The following is a 22576-nucleotide window of genomic DNA, read 5'->3' on the forward strand; positions in this document are numbered from 1 at the left end:
ATATATATATATATATTTATATATATATACTGCATATATATACACACATATACATATATACATACATATATATATATATATATATATATATATATATATATATATATATATAAAATAGCTAACAAATTCCAATGATTCTACAGAATTAAAACTTGACCATTCTTTAATTACATATTTTGTTTTTAAAGCACAACCGACAAGAAACTTAACTTATAAATCTTACAAAACATTTGAAGACAAATCACGGGGAAAATGCTCCTTTTCATGTCACCCTTCTAGCAAAATCCTTATCAATGTGTATATAGGTAAGCTCTTATCTGTGGTGTATAACAAGTGGGTGGGGAATTAGATAGATCTTGTGAAATATATTACTTGACCTCGTTATGATGAAGCTGTAAGAGATATCGCATCAAAGTCTCGATGATTATCATGGCCAATGTCATGAAATACAGTACTATATACTTAATTCTGCGATATTCTGCTTATACACGTACGCGTCCGCACACACATTCGAGGCATTATCTTCTCTATCGAAGATGATATTCGTTAAAAAACTCTATATATATATATATATATATATATATATATATATATATATATATATATATATATATATATATATATATATATATATATATATATATATATATATGCACACACACACACACTATATTTATATATATATATATATATATATATATATATATATATATACATATACATATATATATACATACACACACACACACACACACACACATATATATATATATATATATATATATATATATATATATATATATATATATATATATAATCTGGAATATGCTGTCTTAAAGCTATGTCAGAGTCGTCTCAAGCTAGGTACGAGTCGTCTAAAAGAACATCTGGCAATCTCATGAAAAAAAAGTAGTCTAAATGGCACTACTGGATTAGGCATCGAAGAGATAATACAATCTAAATTGTCAATTAACAACAAAAGCTAAACAATCTAGCAATTATGACAAGTATTAAAAGAACTCATAGCACGCAGACCTCCGCCAAAGCAACTCGGTTCTTGGATCCGGATGGTGATCCGGATCACCGCCAAAATCTAACCATTTCTAAGTTAGGACATTTCTGACATATCCTAAAATGTTCATAAAAATTAATCCGTAACTTTTTCAATTAAGCTGGCGACAAAAGAACAGACAGAGACAGGTGAAAACGTAACATCCTTGGGGGAGGTAATAATGAGCTTCATGAGGCTGCAAACCTGGGCTATAGGCTTTTTTTCACCCACTAGCTGCCACCTACTTTATATCCTTCTACTCTGCCTCAGTTTCCCTCAGTTGCATCTCACTAGGTGATGAATGGCCTCACAGTCCCCACCGCCAAGCCATAAGGCCCAAATTCTATAAATTATATAAAACCAAATAAAATCTTACCCAGTGCAAGATGTATCAAAAAATAAAATCATATGTTTCCAGATACGAATTTTTATGGAATTTCACTCCTGTTATGAAACAAATAGAAAAACAAATATAACCGTTTTTCTCAAAGGTAAAAATAATAACAATAACATTTATCGACCTTTCTCACATAACAATGTCTATTGTTCACACAAAGTTGGGATTTAATTTTCGATTCATGGTCACAAACATATGGTTGTTTTCTAAGCAGACTCTCCACGCTCCTCAAGACAACAATGGGAAGGTTACTTTAGAACTGAATTTCAACTACAGTACATTACAGTATATATACAGTTATTGTAACAACACAAACACTTAAAATCTCGCAGTCTAACATTTGAACACATCCTAAGGACTACTTGATAATGTAACCCAAGATCTAAAAATAAGTGAAAACTTATTTCAACATTTATGTAGCTAATTTACTTAGCTACTAAAACAAAGTGTTAAAACAAGGAAAATTAGTTATTCAAAATATTTGGGCATACCGAATGGGGCCGGAATGAGGGCCTCTCAAAATAATGATTCACATATGGGGCTCGAAAGAAGAACTTTTATGAATACGGAGGAATCACCAAATGGGGCCTGGAAGGAGAGCCTCTAATAATAAAGGTGATTAAAAAGATGGGGGCTCAAAAGAAGGGCATCTAAAAATAATGATTAAAAAATGGAGCCCGGATGGAGAAACTCTAAAAAAAAAAGGATGATTCACCAAATGGGGCAGGGCAGGAAGGCCTCTGAAAATAAGGGTGATTCACCAAATGGGGCATGGCAGGAAAGTCTCTGAAAATAAGGGAGATTAACCAAATGGGGCAGGGCAGGAAAGCCTCTGAAAATAAGGATAATTCACCAAATGGGGCAGGGCAGGAAAGCCTCTGAAAATAAGGCTGATTCACCAAATGGGGCAGGACAGGAAAGCCTCTAAAAATAAGAATGATTAAAAGTAAGACACAGAAGGGGGGGGGGGGGCTGTAAAAATAAGTTATAATTCATGAAATGAGGTCCAGAAGGAGAGCCTTTAAAAATAAGGATTAAAAATGGGACCTGGAAGGAGAGCCTCTAAAAATAAGGATGATTCACCAAATGGGTTAAAAAAGGGGAGGCTTATCTCGGTTAAAGCATATAACAATATACTTATCTTTTGATTAGACAGTTTACAAAAATAAGGTATAACTAGTTAATAAATAATCCATAATCTTAACTCCTAAAAGAATCACGCAAATGAATAGTAATTTAACCATCTCTCAGTATTATCATTATTATTACTAAGCTACAAACCCTAATTGGAAAACAAGGATGCTTCAAGCTCAAGGATTCCAACAGGGAAAAATACCCCAATGAGGAAAGGAAACAAGGAAATAAATAAACTGCGAGAAGTAATGAACAATTAAAATAAAATATAAGAACAGTAACATTAAAATAAATCTTCCATACATAAGCTATACAAACTTAAACAAGAGGAAGAGAAATAATAGAATAGTGTACCCGAAAGTACCCCTCAGGCAAGAGAACTCTACCCCAAGACAGTGGAAGACCATGGTACAGAGGCTAGGGAACTAGAGAACAATGGTTTGAGTTTGAAGTGACCTTCTCCTAGAAGAGATGCTTACTATAGCTAAAGAGTCTCTCCTACCCTTACCAAGAGGAAAGTAGCCACTGAACAATAACGTGCAGGAGTCAACCCCTTTACCGAAGTATTGTTTTGTAACCTCAGAGTTGTAAGGTATATGAAGACAGAGGAGAATATTGAAAGAATAGGCCAAACTATTTGGTGTATGTGTAGGCAGAAGAAAAATAAGCCGTAACCAGAGAGAGGGATCCAATGTAGTACTGTCTGGCCAGTCAAAAGGACTCAATAATACTCTAGAGGTAGTATCAACAGGTGGCTGGTGCCCTGGCTAACCTAATACTTACTTACATTGAAGACCAATGATACCATTCAATATCGTAAATAAACATTAAAAAACTCACTGATATGGAGATTAACATGCAGGTTCCCCAGACTTGAAGTAAGTATTTCTTATTGATGTTGTTAAATATAGTAAAATTTTCTTGGTTTAACACCCAGAACTGATAAGACAGGGTTGTTAAACTTTATGGGGTTTCTCACGATGATATAACAAACGCAACGGCATGATATTACGATAATAATAACGACAGAAAGTTATCTCTGTCATTAAAAGGAATATAACCGCTTTTCCAGTAATGGAACACTGTCTTTTCTGAAAGTTTCGAGCAGTCTTGGGGTTTTCTCCGGGACCCAGATCATGTTGCAACAATGTATGTGTTCCCTTCTTAATAAATTATGGCAAATTCTAGTCAATCACTTATGATCCTTTACTTGCATTCAACGACAAAAAAAGATCATGGGTACCCATAACAGACATTTCTTTCATCCTTGATTTATTCAGTTTGAATGCATATGAGAGCACAATATTGAATATGGCCCACCTAATGTGTTATAAACCAAACCTGTATTTACCTGACATTCATGGGAACTGCTAACTCATGGGTGCTCTTAGCAACTGGTACTTCACTATCATGCTTTCAACAGCATATACTTGTAATCAAATAACATGATTGTTTGGACGTAGTGGTCGTATTTAAACACCGCTTACTCACAGTACCTGAAACCAGCCTGTTACATTACAGGACGGCCACTATGCCTTTCTGCACACTTGCCTTTCGGTTCATTGCTCACATTGCCTACTGTTGGACCCTGGTCACTAATGCCAAAGATCAGGCTACGTGGTAGCTTACTCATATAGGTCCTGCTCACTAATGCCAACAATCAGACTATGTCTTTGCTTACTCTTGCAGACCTTGGTCACTAATGCCAAAGATCAGACTGTTTCTTAACTTACTCTTGCAGACCCTGGTTACTAATGCCAAAGATCAGGCTATGTCTTAGGTTACAATTTCTGATCCTGGTCACTAATACCAACGATCAGGCTATGTCTTAGCTTACTCTTGCAAACCCTGGTCACTAATGCCAACTATCAGGCTACGTCTTAGCTTTCTCTTGCAGACCCTAGTCACTAATGACAAAGATCAGGCTATGTCTTAGCTTACTCTTGCAGACCCTGTTCACTAATGCCAAAGATCAGGGAATGTCTTCAGCTTACTCTTGCAGACCCTGTTCACTAATGCCAAATATCAGGGAATATCTTTAGCTTACTTTTGCAGACCCTAGTCACTAATGCTAAATATCAGGTTACATCTTAGCTTACTCTTGCAGCAATATCAACTGCCTTCATTTTTTTTTTATCACATGTTAGCGTCAGGGAACCATTGCACACAAGAACATGTTTGACTCACCGCAATAAATAAAAATCACGAACAATTTCCTCCACCTGCATGTTTGAAAGTTGAAGCCGACATTGCTTGTGCTTTAAGGTTACCATAAGCAATATCTTCAAAAGGTGTTATACATGTCACTTGATACTTTGTGCATACCAACCTTACGAAGAAACATTGTTTTTCATTGATGGGAATTTGTGCTTCTTGGATAGTGCTTACTATTGACTCAAGGACGTAAGTATCCATTACGAAATGTCTGAAACCTAGTAGCAGCATAATCAGGGTGTATTACATCTAGTTCTAACACCACTGGTCACGGCCGATAACTAACCATTGCCCCTTGGTTGCTTGCATTAAGTTTAGCTTTATTCGGCGAAGACACGGGCTCTTGCTGTATCAGCAGCTTGCACGTTATGAATGGCTGTTTTTTTACCAACAGTCTATATACCCTTGGATTCCAAGCTTCTTTTGAATTGTTCGGAAGATTTTTCTTCTTTTCAATTCATAGATAACAGAAATATTAACAAACTGGAATGTGTATTCCTTTAATCATATTAAAAGAAAACTAACAAATACTCAACATCTAATTCATAATGGATATAGCATTGTCGTGTCAGGACAAAATACAAATAAATATTTTTTCTTGGCCAATACTGACACTGCTGATTGTGGTTGCTTCCTTATTTTTTGGATGCCTTTCTGCTTGAGATCCTTTATTGCATGCACTGCGCAGAGGAACTTCCGATATAATCTCCAATGACTGAGCCCCAACAATTAATGTTGTTCATTTGCTCCCCAACGGGTTAACTTTTGTGTTTACTGTACATCTTCAGTAGTTCAAACTAGTAACTTTTTTGGTTGAAAATGTTGACAAGTCTGGTTACAGTTTCTACTATACAGTAAATTAAACGTTATTGATCCTAATATATTCTGTATATTCCATATTATTATCCATTTATAGTTCATTCATAACTTCTCTATTTCCTTTCCGTACTAGGCTGCTTCCCCGTGTGGAGCCCATGGGCTTTTAGTATTCTGCTAATCCAACTAGGGTTGTAACTTGCCTACAACTTCTACTAGTAATAACAACTTTCATTTGATATTTTTTTCTATAAATTATCCACACCATTAATCCACTGAAACAAATTGACACCGTGACTTATTTTCGTAAGAAAAATACTCTTATTTCTGACGAGAAGAACTAATTGCTATAATTTGTTCAGTGAAACAAACTAGTGGCACTGAACGATTCTAATAACAACAAAACAACAAATTGTAAGATGGTTGGCTATGTGTTAAAATACTCATATCAACGCGGGTTTTGCTCAAGGAGTGGTCAAGTATTAACCCTGGATAGGTACGGTGGGTCGTTTGCGACCCCGAGCGTCAAAAAAAAACAGGTTTTTCTCACGTGACTCACCCCTGTGACTGAATTTGTGGGTGATCGACCTGCAGGAGGTGTCTCCCCTACACGCTCTAGTAGTGTCCAGATGTGCATTGCTGTAGCTGTACTCCTAACCCGATTTCTGAGACGCGTCGGGGTCGTTCGCGTCCGAGTTTACCCTTCTGAGGTAGTTTGCATAATTATCAAAGTTATTACGTATTATGAAATTGTCGTAGAATGGTGCAACTTGTATAGGTTATCAGTTGTGGAAAGTCTTGGAGGATTGTTTGGCTACCATGTGCATGTTTTTTTTTTTAGTTAAAATGTCGTTCATCACCACGAGGACCATTTTACCGCGAGTGCCCCTTTTTCATTTTTTTTCATTTTTTTGCCAAGTCATTTTTCCGTAAGATATTGCCAAATAGTGTCGTAAAAATTTTGCTTGTTTAGTGTTGGAAAGTGTGTCTAGATGATCTGGCTACCCATGCATGACTTTGTTTTTGTCAGATACGACGTAGTTATTGGTATATTGGGTATTTAACTGCGGTTACCAATTTCTGTTTTTTTTTCAATATTTGTAAAAATTACTACGTAGTAAGGAATTGCCGTATATTATTCATTTTTTTTTCATGTTTATGTGTTAGAAAGTGTGCCTTGATGGTTGGGCTAACACGTGCATGTCTTTTTTTTTATCTGAGATGTCGTATATTAGAATGTCGGGCATTTTACCGCGAGTGTCCCTTTTTAATTTTTTTTAATTTTTTTGCCAAGTCATTTTTCCGTAAGATATTGCGAAATAGTGTCGTAAAACTTTTGCTTTTTTAATGTTGGAAAGTGTGTCTAGATGATCTGGCTACCCATGCGTGATTTTGTTTTTGTCAGATACGACGTAGTTATTGGTATATTGGGTATTTAACTGCGGTTGCCAATTTCTGTTTTTTTTTCAATATTTGTAAAAATTTACTACGTAGTAAGGAATTGCCGTATATTATTGATTTTTTTTTCATGTTTATGTGTTAGAAAGTGTGCCTTGATGGTTGGGCTAACACGTGCATGTCTTTTTTTTTTATCTGAGATGCCGTATATTAGAATGTTGGGCATTTTTCCGCGAGTGCCCCTTTTTATTTGTTTTGCATTTTTTTGCTTAGTCATGTTACCGTAAGGAATTGGCAAGTAGTGTCGCAAAACTTATATTTTTATAGTGTTGGAAAGTGTTTCTAGATGATCTGGCTACCCATGCCTATTTTTTTTTTAGCCAGATATGGCGTATATATAAGTATGTGTTCGATTTTCCTGTGATTGCCATTTTTTCGTTTTTTCCCATTTCTTTCAAAATTACTACGTACTAAGGAACTATCACAGAGTAATATTTCATTTATATGTTTATTTGTCGGAAAATATGCCTTGATGGTTTGCCTAGCACGTGGCTGAAATTTTTTTTTCTGAAATGCCGTATATTAGAATGGCCATTTTTCCACGAGTGCCCCTTTTTATTTGTTTTGCATTTTTTTGCTTAGTCATGTTACCGTAAGGAATTGGCAAGTAGTGTCGCAAAACTTATATTTTTATAGTGTTGGAAAGTGTTTCTAGATGATCTGGCTACCCATGCCTATCTTTTTTTTAGCCAGATATGGCGTATATATAGGTATGTGTTCGATTTTCCGGTGATTGCCATTTTTTCGTTTTTTCCCAATTCTTTCAAAATTACTACGTACTAAGGAACTATCACAGAGTAATGATTCCTCTAGATGTTTATTTGTCGGAAAATTTTGTTTACTTTTTTTTTGATTGAATATCATCAAATTTTTTTAGCTAAAATATTGTTTTACATTTTTTTTTTTTCGATTTTATTTCCCTTCAAAAAAAATTTTTTGGGTCAGAATTTTAATTTTATAGTCGTAAAATAATCGACAATTATCCAGCAACCCACCATACAATTTTTATGCATATCCAATAATAATTAGATTAGTAAATAACACCTTGAAATTGACATACCCTTCCTACATTTCAAGTGGCAGATTAGGGAGTCTGAATCAGTGTGGTTGGCGGCCATTTTGTGGACATATCCGAAGCGTAAGCTGCCCTATCTATATATATTCTTGTTCCCTATAGAATTTGTGATATTTTGGTATATTTTTACCTGCATAAATATCATATTATATATTAAATATATGTATTTTTTTACGAAATTTCCAAGTACTCAAAAAATTACCTTTAGATATGGCCCCTGATATAAATGTAATTTACAAAATAATGAAGATTTTTTTACATATTTCTATTTTAGGATAACATATGTTTATTCCCTAAAAAAATTAGCCACTTCCTATTTCATTTGGGTACCCAAAAAAATTCATGAAATTTGGACAATTTTTTTTGGCCAAAAAAAGTTACCCTTTTTTTCTCATTTCAGATCTTCACCTCCATGGGTCTGACTTCATCCAAAATACATCAAGATGTGTCCTAAACATTCAAGAATCAATTCCTAAAAGGATTTGTGTATATATGTATAAACTTTTTTTTTATGAATTTTTATGTCAGGTCTTTTTTTTTTCTACTTAATTTTTTAAAATATTTATAATAAATAGTTTTTCTGCAGATGAGTAGTATTTATCTTTACAGTTGTTTTAAGCATTCATTGAAGTTTTTTTTGGCAAAAGAAAAAAGGAGGTTACTGCAAAAACTGATTTTTCAAGAATTTTTTTTGGCGTCGGGGTCGTTCGCGTCCGAGTATACCCTTAAAGGGGTGTCCGAGGACCGTACCTATCCAGGGTTAAAAGGGTATAAGAGCTGTAAATCTTGGAGTAACAAATTAGCATTTTGTTTATTTCCTTTCCTCACTGGGTTATTTTACCCAATTGGAGCCCTTGAACATTTAGCGTCCTGCTTTTCCAACTATGGTTGTAGCTTAGATAATAATAATAATAATAATAATAATAATAATAATAATAATAATAATAATAATATAGCAAAGAAGCTCTTAAAGTAATTGTTTATAGAAAGAAAACGTACCAAAGAATATCGATAGAAAATGAACTTATTGTATTGAAATTTAGGTGTAACTAAATCAAAATACGAAAAGTTTCCTTGTGGTCAATGTTCGAGACCGCCAAGAAATAGTTCAGTGTTACGATCTTGAAATATAATAAGTGTTGGAGACCAACCACTGAACACTTTGATAAATGTATTTTTAATAACAAAATTATTAAATTTTACCTCAAAACAACAATAGATATTTAGAGTTCTTACATACTTTTTTTTTCCAGACGTCATGGAAAGCCAAGAAAGGAAGCGTCTCGAGTTATTTCCTTGCCTCAAGGAATATGCATTGGATACCGGTAAGTGGAAGATTGAGTAGATAAGTAGGTATGTAAACAGATATATTTTCTAGTTTAAATGATCAGATGTAAGATTTGGAAGTAAACAAAGCATGATGACAATCATACTTTGATTTCAGACATTTCTAACAAGAAACGACAAGTAATTTATGCGAGACTTGCTTGTAACATGACAAAATGTTGAAACTTTATTGAGTAATTTTTTGTGACTCTTGGGACATTCTGAGTTAATGTGGCATATAGAATTATTCAACTGGCACTGGAAGATCAAATTAATCAACTTTGGGTGCAGTACAATGGATGGAGGCCACAGGTCAACAGTTAGTGAGCCTTGCTGTATAAAGTATATCTTAAATATTTTGGTAAAAAAAAAGTATTTAAAAACTTTTATTTTATTGAAATGAAGATGAAACCGTTGAAAAATAAATCTTAGTTTTATTTTTTTTTTTTTTTTAACCAGAGTAAACAAGTCATGAGAACAAAACTAAACGACTTTTAAACCTAGTAACCACATGAACGGCCAAGGAAATAAGGCAAGACAATAACAAGATAAAAAAAAGGGGGTTAAAGTGTCCTATTACTACCACTAACCTCTCAAAAAGAGGCACAAAGGGAATAAAGGAGACGAAACCCAGTAGCTAAATAGTCTGCTACACAATGGAAAACACATTCCAGAGCAGAAGAATACTATATAATTCAATGAGCTAATGTGTATACCCAGAAAGAGCTACAATACCAACGGCAAATAACAATACAAAATTCAAAAAGTCAGGTATTCTGACGCAAAACAAGCACATATACAGAGCTTTTACACCTAAATACTGATTCAACCAAGGCACGGAGTAGGCCTACACTTTGCCAAGAGTCAAACTCCATACAAAACTCAAATGAAGACTGAAAATGATAATGGAAAAATTAGTTATGAATAAAAATATCAAACTTGGGAGTGCTCATTTTAGTAGGAACTAATCAATGGCAATATACCAACTTTCAAACAAAATACATCCTGTTTTCAAATATGAATTCCGACATGCGTCACAGCAGGTAGCCTATATGAAACTTGGATACATTCAAAATAGCCAATTCTTTGGAGTTATTTGTCACTATCAGTGCAGATCCTTGCAAATGCATGGATGATTATACAATGATAATGAATTGGGGCCCCATAAAGTGACCCTATGCAATTCAATTGATTACGCTAAGAACCGCAGATGGTAAAGTAAGTCTAGGATGTATAAATTTCGAAAGTTATGAATTAGAAGCAATATTCTTCAAGAAAACTCTAAATTTGAAACTGATTAATAAATGATCCTATCACATACAAAATAAAGGTTCCTTAAATAAAATAAAAAGCTTTGTTGACGACATAGATTCTCTATCTTCATTAAGTAATAATGCAATGAAAAGAGAAGTAGTTGTTGTTGTTTTTTTTTTCTATTCATCAACTATCTCTACAGGGAAGGGGGTTAAGATTACATCCTACTGACAAAACCCATTAATATCAAATAAGATGTTACTAACAAATGTTTCATCTCTACAGGTTGGGGCATCACTGTTTGCTAGTAACATCGGATCCAGCCATTTCATTGGACTGGCTGGCTCAGGAGCAGCCTCGGGCATTGGCATAGGAGCATTCGAGTTAAATGTAAGTTACTACATTTCCATTCTTTAAATATATACAGTTTTTAGCTATACACTTGACTAATAACCTAATAATTGAATACAATAGAGTACATAGTTTGGGAACTAGCTAGCTTTCACAACGAATGAAATGTCATGAACACTTTTTCTGTCTCTCATTTCTTAAATTTAGCTCGTCTCTAAGAACTATCTACTAATGGTATCATTGATAAAACTTTTAAATAAGTGACCTTTCAGACAGTAGTCACATTACATTGAGGAAAACTACTAGAGCTTACGGAAGCATATTGTTCCTATCACTCCCAATTTAATAAAAAAAAAAAAAATTGTTTTGCATCTCACTTTGATGGTTAAACTAATTCCCTTCTATTCCATACAGGCCATTTTTGTATTAATGCTACTGGGGTGGATATTTGTCCCAGTATATATGAGCGCTGGAATATTCACGATGCCGGAGTACCTCAGGGAAAGGTTCGGAGGCCAAAGAATCAGAATCTATCTGTCGGTTCTAGCTCTGATTCTCTACGTATTTACAAAAATATCGGTAAGAGCCAATTCACAGTTTCTATTCACAACTTTATTCGAGAAATGAATAAAAGTACTCCAGTTATGATCAAGCTGATATTGTTAACTTTGTTGATATGGGGAAGATTGGATATGAATTATATGACAAAACAAAGGGAATGGTGTGCTATGATTTGAGTTAAAAGTAAAAGGGATTGGGGAAATTTGATGAATCTTGATAAAAACGAAAATTAATCCCAAGAAAGCACTGTCGTTTTTACAGACGAGAACTATCAATACTGTAGTTGAATTGGAAACCAAACATCACATAGTAAATAAGATTACTAAAAGCAAAGGTAATACACAAGCAGAGCTAAATGGCTCTTGCCATTTTTCATTCCTCGAAATGACCTCATTCAATTCTGAAAGTTGCCTACTTGACCTCTTCTCGCATCATCGTTTTAATAATCTTAAGCTGGAATCAAATTATGCTTTTTTCTTTCACCAGCAGCAAGCCATTGCAGATAAAAATAGGAAACTGTGAGCTTGTTGCTCTGGATATTGGCTTCCTGACTGGATGAGAAGCCTTTTCATTTGGACAGTCTACAGCCTCTATTTACACTCAGTCCATTTTCCCTCTCAAAGTGGCAGTATTTCCTCCTAATGTCAATGAAAGGATATTACAGCCATTTTTGAAGTGTTGAACAGTTTTTTTTTTTATGATAAAATGGCTTTGTTAATGAAAAAGTTTTTTCTTTCTTCACCATGTCAAAATCAGAAATTTGTTACATCCACAACTAAAAACTACAGGAAGACGTTATAGAAGGTACCCTTTCCTCTATAATCTTCCCCAGAGAATATCATCAATATCACATATTTCAGAGCAATATGACAAATTCGAAGATAATTTGTATTTTTCCTAACCATACAAACCTTAGCTATTTACAAAGGGTTAATACTTTTAGCGTAGCTGAAATGGCGAGCCATTAGAATTTAACGAGGGTGTATTACCCCCCGCGCTAGTTAGCGGGGGGGGGGGGGGTAGGGGAGTGGTAGCTAGCTACCCCTCCTCCCCCTCACACACACGTGAATACTCACTTTCACTTAGAGGTAGGACTTGTCTTGGGGGACAGGGCTGGCGGGCAAATATGTGTAAATAGCTAAGGTTTGTATGGTTAGGAAAAATACAAATTATCTTCGAATTTGTCATTTGTTCCGTAACCGAAATACAAACCACGCTATTTACAAAGGGTGACTTATCCCTTAGGAAGGGTGGAAAGTCCCCAGCCATACTGGCTTTGGCTTTACCCGGGGACTCAGAATCCGAGTGAGTCGCACTCGAGAAAAGGAGTCCCTGCACCTCACAAGTTCCTTGCTCCGCAAGGAACTATGTGGCCTACGTAAGCTTGTGTGTGAAGGAAGAAGTGTGACCCGTCTTAGGCAGTTGACCTGGAGTTCCAGAAGGAACTCTGGGTTAGGACGTTCCCAATACCACCTCGTCAGGGTATGGGGGACGCGACAGTATTGACTCAATACTCGGAACACAAGGAAGCATGGTTTACCTGCAGAGGTTCGAGGTCAGCTATGCAGAGACCAGGATGCTGCTTCCCCGTAGAGGGGATGATGAAGAAAGAAGTAAGGGCCAGACATACTTCTTTCGTTCATGCAGACTAAAACCTGATAACAATGCCCTCAACCTTCTGCTACCTGTCCAAAAAGGAGCCTGAGGTTAGACCAGCTGTTGTGTAGCCACCACAGAGCGATAGAAAACGTATCGAGACTCCTGTGGGTCACGCCCTGCAGGAAGCGGGCTGCGAAGGTCATCAGACGCTTCCAGACTCCAGCTTGTAGCACCTGCGTCACAGAGTAGTATTACTCGAAGGCGAGGACGTTGCGATGTATCCAACATCGTGCTGTAGGGCGACGTGACGGGGGAGGGTTTGAAGACAGGTCGAGATGAATGTACTCGAGTCCGGGCTGAAGAGGTATACTGGTGACTCTCCCCCCATGTCCTCCATGTGTTCCCAAATCGGCTGCAACTGAGGCCAAACTGCAGCTGTTCCCAGCGCTAACCTCTCGATTCCTTACTGGCAAGAAAGAGAAGGTCTTGGGACATAACACACAGAATGGAGACTCGAAATCTTGAATGAATCGGACCGAAGGGTCGGGACCCTCAGATTCTGAGTCTAGCCAACAACTCAGGAGCGAGCCTGAATGTTGCCTTCCCCTCTTCCTTAGAAAGGGGGGAGTAGTAAGAGACCAAGAAGATTGCTTACACACTGGCCGTGGCCAGAGTGAGCAGAAGACCCGAGGCGGAATACAATCCGAGGCCTGTCGTAAAAGGGTCTTGAGAAGATCTCTTAAAGGACTACAAGTCCGAGCCATGCTCCAAGTTGGAGGTCTTCCTCCGACTAGGGCAGGGACGATCGTAGCTTCGCATGAGCGAGGATAGATCCAGCGGGCAGGAAAGTTATTCCTTTAAGCCTGAAGGTCAGGGAAAGGCTGAGCGACAGGCTTCATTGCCGAGAGCGGAAAGGAGCTTCCTCCCGCCGAAAGGCAATAAGACCGTTATTGCTGGAGAAGAGGCCTCACGGGAAGAGGTATATCTCCCACGGCACCCACCACCTTAGACTCTTCACTTTGCCTGGGAGACCCCTGTGGATGACTATCGCAGATGACGCGACTGTAGCGGGTTGTCTCTTCTAGAGGAGGAAGCGTAGTGTCTCCAGGCATGAAGCCGAAGCGATGCCCCGGTTCGGGAGAGATGTCGCAGTGTGGTTGCTTGAGTAGTCTGCGCCGTGGGAGAAGCTCTCCCGGGAGTTCCGTCAGGGGAAGCAGAGGGTCCAGAAACCGTTCTGCGCATAGTCCCAGTGGAGCTCTCCCATTGAAAGGTTGACAGACAACCTGGTTTTTTTTTTTTTTTTTTTTTTTTTTGAGACCCATTGTCCGCAGACAAAAAGGAGGGAAGACGCAGGCGTCGAATTTGTCCCACCATCACCGGAATGCATCTTGCCAGAGTCTCGGGGTCTGAGACTGGGGGTAAGACTAGTGGAAGCTTGAGGTTCCAAGGTGTTGCGATCAGGTCCCCCAGACCAGCACTTGCTGGTTACCCAAGGTCAAAGACCCCTAGGTACACTCTCTCTATGAGGCTCTGCTCGGATAGTCTGAGAGAGACATTCCCCTGCCTGGAATGAGAGAGCCGATGGTGGAATTGAGAGAATCTCAATCATCCCGGTATCTCTACTACAAGATGTGAAGGTGTGAAAATGCGTCCCCTGCTGGTTAGAATGAAGTCGACGCGCAACGGGGCGACTTGGCAGGAGCTGTAGGATCTGAAGAGGGGCCAGACTAAGGCCCTTAAGCCTGCCTGAATGATGGAGAGGTATCCTTCAGGTCTTGACCATAGGCCTGGACCGGAACATGGCCCCCCCCCCTTTCCTTTGACGAGTCCGAGAACCGCATCAAGAATGTGGGGAAAGGACGAGAATATCCACTACCATCAAGAGGCTCCATAGGTCAACACCCATTGCAGGTTTAATAGTTCCGCTGGTCCCATAGGGCCAGGGAGTCCGGTTAAACATTGCCTGAAGCCACCGGGACTTGGATCGCCCCACATGGAACTTATCCTGAGGCGACCGTTTGGACTATAGACGGGTCAATGAGGAAAGAAGAACTAGAAAACGTTCCAAGGTAGGGCTGAAAGCTCTGCTTGACTGAGAACAGGTACTGCGACTCTCCTCAGTCTTGCCACAGTCAACCGAAAGGAAGGCTCGGAGGATGCGGTAACAGAATCTGGCGTCCCCAGGTGGTCACCCATCCAAGTACCGACGTTGCTTAACCTCGCTGGACGGACGAGAAGCGGGGTTTCCAATGTGGTAAGGCGGTTGACTCAAAATCATGGCCAGATACTCCAGATGTTGAGGCAGAGGAAGAGAAGGCTCCAAGCAAAATACCATGAGCCCACACTCATGGTCACATTCCGGAAGCTAGTCCCGGCGCTGAAGAAGGTCGAAACCCGAGCCTACCGGAGTTGACCAGCCCTCCAAACAGCAGAGGAGGCGGAAGCCTGCACCTGAGCGGCCAAGAGGAAGGCAGGGAGAGTTCTCTGGGGAAACAAACCTGCTATGCCACGGCGGGATAGCCACACTGCATCATAAGCAGGAAACTTGCAGTCTAGGCTGAATTCGACGAGCACCCTGGAAGATGGATGGAATGGAAACTGAAAGTACCCGTCCTTCCGATCCAGGGTTAAAGGAGTCCTGTCGCCTCGTTACCAGTCTGATCGATTCTGCTGGTCTACGCTGGCCGAAGTTTGTTCGACAAACTTGATCAGGACTGAGAGGTCGACTATGGACATCCCCTCTCAGATCCTTCCTTACAAGAAAGGATCGACTGAGGGGACCGGGGGTGAAGCCGTCGATGATCCTAAGGAAGACCTTCGCCTAAGGTATGGATCATTCTGCCCAACCGGGCAACTCTGCTGACGCTATGGCATAGAGGTTCAGAGACACTGAATTCGCTGACAGAGACAGCAAGCGCGATATCCTTGGCTACTCACAGAGATTGTGCAGGAATGGGCATCGGGAAGCTGTCATTCGGATGAGTAACCTTAAGCATCCTCCCAGCGAAAAAACCTGCAATCCTAGAGTTCGTGAACTCCTTTTAGGCCTATGCCCCCCCGGGGGGAATCTCCCGTGCCATCTGTTCCTGACAGGAGGAAACTGCAATTGGACACCTTGTCCCAGTTGTCGTAGCCGATAACTTAGGCCGACGTGGTTGAAAGAAAAGGGCGCTGGAGCCCTGCAGAGTCTGGAAGAAAGCGCCTTGGAGGAGTGAAACCGGAAGTCGATTTACTCCGCACAGCAGCTGTCTAAGTCTCTGTCCTTGGGCACAGACAAAACTCTTCTCAAGGATGGAAGGGTGTCTGAGGTCGTCGACCTCCACAGATGAGACACCCGAAGGAAGCCTTCAGTCAGCGCGTCCAGATGGTACAACATCGAGCTTGTCCGCAAGTAGATACTTAACGACGAAAGGCCAAGGTGTCTGAGCTCGAGAGGAGGAAAGTACCCTTGATCTTCCTGTAGCTTCCTTGAACCAAACCTCGGGCCGTAACCGAGGAGGGAAAGAACCTGGTAAGCTCCCAGAGGAAGAGGTAAGCAGTCACCCCTTGTCCGATGGAGAAATCTTGAACGGAAAGCCCCCCCGCCAAAAATCCTTCCAAGGCAGGAGAAGGAGAGAGTACTCGTACAGGAGAGGGGACCCTCGAGACCGACCTCTTGGGAACCAACTTCGCCCTGGGGGAAGTCACCACGAAGTCCACTCCTCTCTTTCTCTTCAGCGTAGGAGAGACAGCCGCTGGTTTGTTACCCTGGCCGGCGAGTACTGGTTTCATAACCGTCATTAACGCCCCTGCCAGCGGACCAAACCATGTCTGCTGCTCCAAGGACACAGAGTCCGAAATCCTCGCTAAGGTGAAAGGGATCGGGCGATCCTTTGGAGTGGACCCGACGGTACCTGCCTGAAAAGAAGGTGGGGAAGAATGCTGTACTGACCTGTCTTCGTCCTGCACTACCAACCTGTGCTTGGATGGAGGTGATCCCGAGTGCCGTCTAAGAGCACGCGTCCCTGCTGCTACCACCGGCTGTGGAATTCGCCGCGAACTATGGTCGCGCGAGGGCGAACGGTTGCGCAAAGGCGAATGGTTGCGCGGGCGCGCAGGCGAGCGGTCGCGCGGGCGAGCGGGCGAGCGATCGCGCGGGCGAGCGATCGCGCGGGCGCGCAGGCGAGCGATCGCGCAGGCGAGTGGGCAGGTAAATGAACACGTGTCCGAGGCGACGAACGCAAGCGATGGCGTGACGGCGAGGGATTGTGCTGCCGCGTAGGTGAAGAAGATCGCTGGCGATAATGACCGCGTGATGGTAAGCGATGGCGAGCAGCATGCGCAGGTGAATGATCGCGTGAAAAGGTGCGATGGTGATCAGCATCCGCAGGAGGGCGATCGTTCAGGGTTGTGCGATGAGGAGCAGCATGCGTAAGCGGGCAATCGTGCAGGGTTGTGCGATGGCGAGCAGCATGCGCAGGTGAATGATCGCGTGAAAGGGTGCGATGGTGATCAGCATCCGCAGGAGGGCGATCGTTCAGGGTTGTGCGATGAGGAGCAGCATGCGTAAGCGGGCAATCGTGCAGGGTTGTGCGATGGCGAGCAGCATGCGCAGGTGAATGATCGCGTGAAAGGGTGCGATGGTGATCAGCATCCGCAGGAGGGCGATCGTTCAGGGTTGTGCGATGAGGAGCAGCATGCGTAATCAGCATCTGCAGTTGAGGGTCGCGCGATGGCGATCAGCATCCGCAGTTGAGGGTCGCGCGATGGCGATCAGCATCCGCAGTTGAGGGTCGCGCGATGGCGATCAGCATCCGCAGTTGAGGGTCGCGCGATGGTGATCAGCATCCGCAGTCGAGGGTCGCGCGATGGCGATCAGCATGCGCAGGTGAGCTAGTAGCTGGCGAACCATGTTCCTTCAGAAGTGTTGGAGAACGTTGGCGTGCCAGCTGTAACACACGTGGGTGATCCGGAGATCGCTGGCGAGCTGATGATCGCTGACGAGCTGATGATCGCTGGCGAGCTGATGATCGCTGACGAGCAGAAGGCTACGCGTGGAAGCCTGCGCAAAGAAGAAGTCCTTGACCCCGACCTGAACCGAAGTTCTAGATCGCGAGGGCGAACGTGGGCGCACAGGGCACGTAACAGGAACCGCAGGGAAGATCATCTTGAAACCGCTGACGAACAGGAGAGCGCTGATGAGCAGAAGGGCGCGCAGGGAAACCCTGACACGCAAGGGAAGAACCCCCGTGGGGGCAACCCTTTGCCCCGAAGGAATCGTTGTCCGCCGGGAGACTGATGTCCGTCGGAAGACCGCTGTCCGTCGGGCAGACCGTTGTCCGTCGGGAAGACCGTTGCCCGTCGGAAGACGAGATCAGACTGCTGTCCATCTGCACCAAGGCGGAAGATCGAGAAAAAAGGAGTGTAGGCTGCAAACGGAGATCCAAAAGGGCGCCTCAAGCACCCTTATAGGGAGATGAGAGGCCCTTACGACGAGGCGGACGGAGGGCCTTACGGCGAGGGAGGCCAACAGCAACAGAAGAAACCTCCGAAGAGGAGTCTCTATGAGTGTACTCTCTCGCGAACGAAAGAGAAACACTTCGAGGAAGAGACTGGTCAGCCAGTGACCTAAAAGGAGCAATCCTCCGAAGAGGAGCTCCTGCAGTTGCCCAGCCCCTTTGAGCGAAACTGCAGGTGCGACCGCTCAGCACCAAGAGCATAGTCGCACGAAAAAAAGGCAAGAGAAGAACCCCCCAAAAGGGGAAAAACTCAAGCCTGGACAGAAAAAACTTCCCCCGGAAGGAAAGTTATCCGCCCAAGGAGGCAAGCCTCCTGACTGTTCTAAAATGAACTGGAGAGCTGTCCGTCGACACGGGAGTACTACCAGTAGAAGGAGACACGCCCCTGACGAAAATACAAGGGGGGAGGCAGCAACAGCCGAATCCCCAGGACTCAACCAGACAGCTCACACCGTTGCTATATTACAGAAACGAACTAGATCGGTAACTGTAAAAAAATAAAACAAATAATATTAGTACACATTCATTCCCCCGGGAAGGCTCCGAAGAGGAATCCCGAGGGAAAGGAACAAGAATTACACAACAGGCACGTGCCCTCACAACCACTTACACTCGCGGAAGGAGAGCTGTAACCAAAACAGAATTATAACAATTATAATTATGTAACTATGTAATTATGTAATTAAAAAATGAATGAACACTAAAGAAAGAACGAAAACCCCGAAAGGAATCGTTCTACAAGCTGAAAAAAAACAACTACAATTAGATTCATAACTAATTGATACAAACGTACGCGTAGCAACCCTCCACACGGAAAGGAAGCTAGGCTACAAGGGCGTAGTAACACGTAGTAAAAGGGTGAACGACCTCAAGAGAGAGAGAGAGAGAGAGAGAAAGACATAAGTCAAACTCGATCGCCACCCATAAAATACGCCGTGGTGGCCTAACTGCCGAGGCCTCCACGTAGATATCGTACACTACACACACACATCTGAAAAGGAAACTTACTTATTTCTATACTCAAATATATATACAAACATGAAAACATGTTTACATATATATTGAGTAAAAGAAAAGTAAGCGATTAAGTAAAGACAAAACAGACAATGGCTGCCAAGCGAGGACCAAGACAGAGACGTCTGTCACAGTCCGAGCCAAAAGTGAAAGTGAGTATTCACGTGTGTGTGAGGGGGAGGAGGGGTAGCTAGCTACCACTCCCCTACCCCCCCCCCCCCCGCTAACTAGCGCGGGGGGTAATACACCCTCGTTAAATTCTAATGGCTCGCCATTTCAGCTACGCTAAAAGTAATAACCCTTTGTAAATAGCGTGGTTTGTATTTCGGTTACGGAACAATTGTATTTTTCCTAACTATAAAAGTGCAGCTACTGCAGCATCAATGGGTAGAGGACACAGGTTTTTACCTTCTGACACATAGAATCAAGGGGTAGAGTACACGGGTTTGCACCTTCTGCCACATAGAATCTTCGTTGTCGAGGGAATGGGGGATATAGGATAGTATTCAATCGGCTGGAGCAAAGAGAAATCACTTAACCGGAGATCCTGGAACTAACCATATCTAAAGCTCCTTGAGCAAACTCCGACTGTGGCAACTCGTAAGCGGGTTTAGACCTCTGAGGAATACCAAAGTGCTGATCAATGGACGTAATCCCCCTTTTACAGGCGTCACAGTAGGCCTAACCGAGGGCTTTGGAATCGGAAATGAGTGCAAGGACGTTGATGAAGGAGGCTTCAGTCTTGGGATCAACTGCTTTTGCAGGCACCTCATTCTCCCTCACGAAATGGGGGGAGGGGTCTCAGCACATACCTCAGTAGACAGCTCCTTAACCCAAATATTATCCACAAGCCGGACCGAGCACAGAACCGGGATGATACCCTTCAGAGGTTCAAAGACTGACCAATAGGCTATCAGACTCGCCTACAGAGACAGAACTGTCTCTAGCTCTCGTGCCCTCAGTGGTTGACTAACTACTGCATACTTTACCTTGAAGGGAGAACAAGAAGAGCTTTGCCGATGTACAAGAGTACATAATAAGGATATCTCGTTGATTGTATGAGCACTGGGAAGTCACCTGTTCCTATTCCCTACAGCACAAATGCGTTGGCAGGTTTCGGCACATGGGAAGATTTCAGAATGTGGGAAGATCTCGGCGCATAGACTAGGAGTGCTGGAATTGAATAAGTGTCAGGTGATCTGGTACTCGCACTCATGACCTATTAGGAACATCCCCAGTGACTCAAGTCACAATCATGCAATGAACAAGCATTATGTGCCAGGTCACACGGTGACAGAGCATGTGGTGAGCAATCCGACAGTAACAAATTGTGAAAGGACAGCCGGGTCGAGAAGAGAAGGATCACAATGGGATCAAGGATTTTATTCACGTTCTCACCCCTCATCCAAGCAAGGACACCGATAGGAGTTTCTCTTCCACTACGAATGACCTTCTCTCTCTTTGTAACTGAAGTATTCTTAAGGAGAGACCCTGAGGTGTACTTTGATCCTCCAGAAGGAGAAAGGGGAAGAGGGTGGCAATCTTCATTCCAACCCACGGTGCGTGTGCTTGGTCCAGTATGGGGTCGAGCACTGATAAAAGACATGTGAGCGCTGTAACACAAAATATGACATCTTTCCCGATGTGTATGTTCTCATTTGCGGGTAGAGATCAGTCAGATTCTAGTGATGCTCCAACTAACTAGTCTTTCCTGGACTTTAATTACTTCATTATCTTCCTGGCAGAAGTAACAGCACTAACAGGCTTAGCCAAGGGCATTCAGTTTGATTATGAGACCGAGCAAAGGTAGCATGAGCATAAGAACCTGTACCATGTGCCCATACTTCTTGATGGTGTGGAATAGTTTTGGCTGATACTGCCCTTCTCTCTCTCTCTCTCTCTCTCTCTCTCTCTCTCTCTCTCTCTCTCTCTCTCTCTCTCTCTCTCTCTCTCTCTCTCTCTCATAAGAGAGAGATCAGTCAATCATCCAGGATAGAAGAAAAAGGATGACGCCTTTCATCCCAATCGACAGTGTGCATACTTGGTTTGGTATGAGACCGAGAACTGGTATCAGAAATGTAAGCACCTGTACAGTGTACTGAGACACCTCCCCGGGCTGGGTTGGTTCTTGGCACTACACAGTCTCTCCCTTGCACAAGTGGGTAGAGATCAGCCTGAGTCTACAAGTACATGACTCCTATCAATCAAAATTCCCGGACTGCTTTAATGACATTTTCTACTTGTTCTTCTTCTAGAACCTGTAATTGAAGATTCTAATGAAGATGAGGCATAAGAGGAGTAACCAGAAGTTTGCCATCACCAAGGTCATGGAAGACAATGACAATAGTCCCACAGGGGATTCTTCAAAGCAACAGACAATGCTAATAGGTTATCATGCCCTTTAGAGGCCCCCTGGAAGTTAGGAAGAAACTGTATGGACAGTAAAACTTCCTTTCACTGAAGGAGCAATAGCAATGTCCATGGAATGCCAAATTCCTCAAGTTCATATTAATGTCAAATGTCATCAACAGTCATGCCGTCAATAAAAACAAGGAATGATGTGGATAATGCCAGAGTTGCACAGGAAACTTCAAATCTTGTCTAAAATTAATCTGACCATTCATCCATTTTCTCCTAAGAGAGAAAGCAAAAAATTAAATGTCAAAATGTCTGTATTACTTGCAGCAATAATCATAGGTGAGTGAGGAGGTGGCTGTGGCTTTCCCTCCACACATCAGTGACTATTACAACCTCGAAATCATACTCTTTTTAAAGGCAGATGGTTTGTATTCGTATAGGAACAAACTAATAATAAAAAAACATTCAGC

General features: G+C 41.8%; 1 protein-coding gene across 1 annotated transcript in view; it reads left to right on the forward strand.

Moving 5' to 3' along the window:
• Window positions 1–22576, forward strand: part of LOC137632771 (sodium/glucose cotransporter 4-like) — a 43998-nt gene that overhangs the window by 4747 nt on the left and 16675 nt on the right. The window contains exons 2-4 of the mRNA XM_068364855.1: window positions 9399–9470; window positions 11011–11115; window positions 11491–11655. Coding sequence (XP_068220956.1) covers window positions 9399–9470; window positions 11011–11115; window positions 11491–11655 — 342 coding nt within the window. The remainder of the gene's footprint in view (window positions 1–9398; window positions 9471–11010; window positions 11116–11490; window positions 11656–22576) is intronic.

This window comes from Palaemon carinicauda, chromosome 42, assembly GCF_036898095.1.
Source record: "Palaemon carinicauda isolate YSFRI2023 chromosome 42, ASM3689809v2, whole genome shotgun sequence".
NCBI lineage: Eukaryota > Metazoa > Arthropoda > Malacostraca > Decapoda > Palaemonidae > Palaemon > Palaemon carinicauda.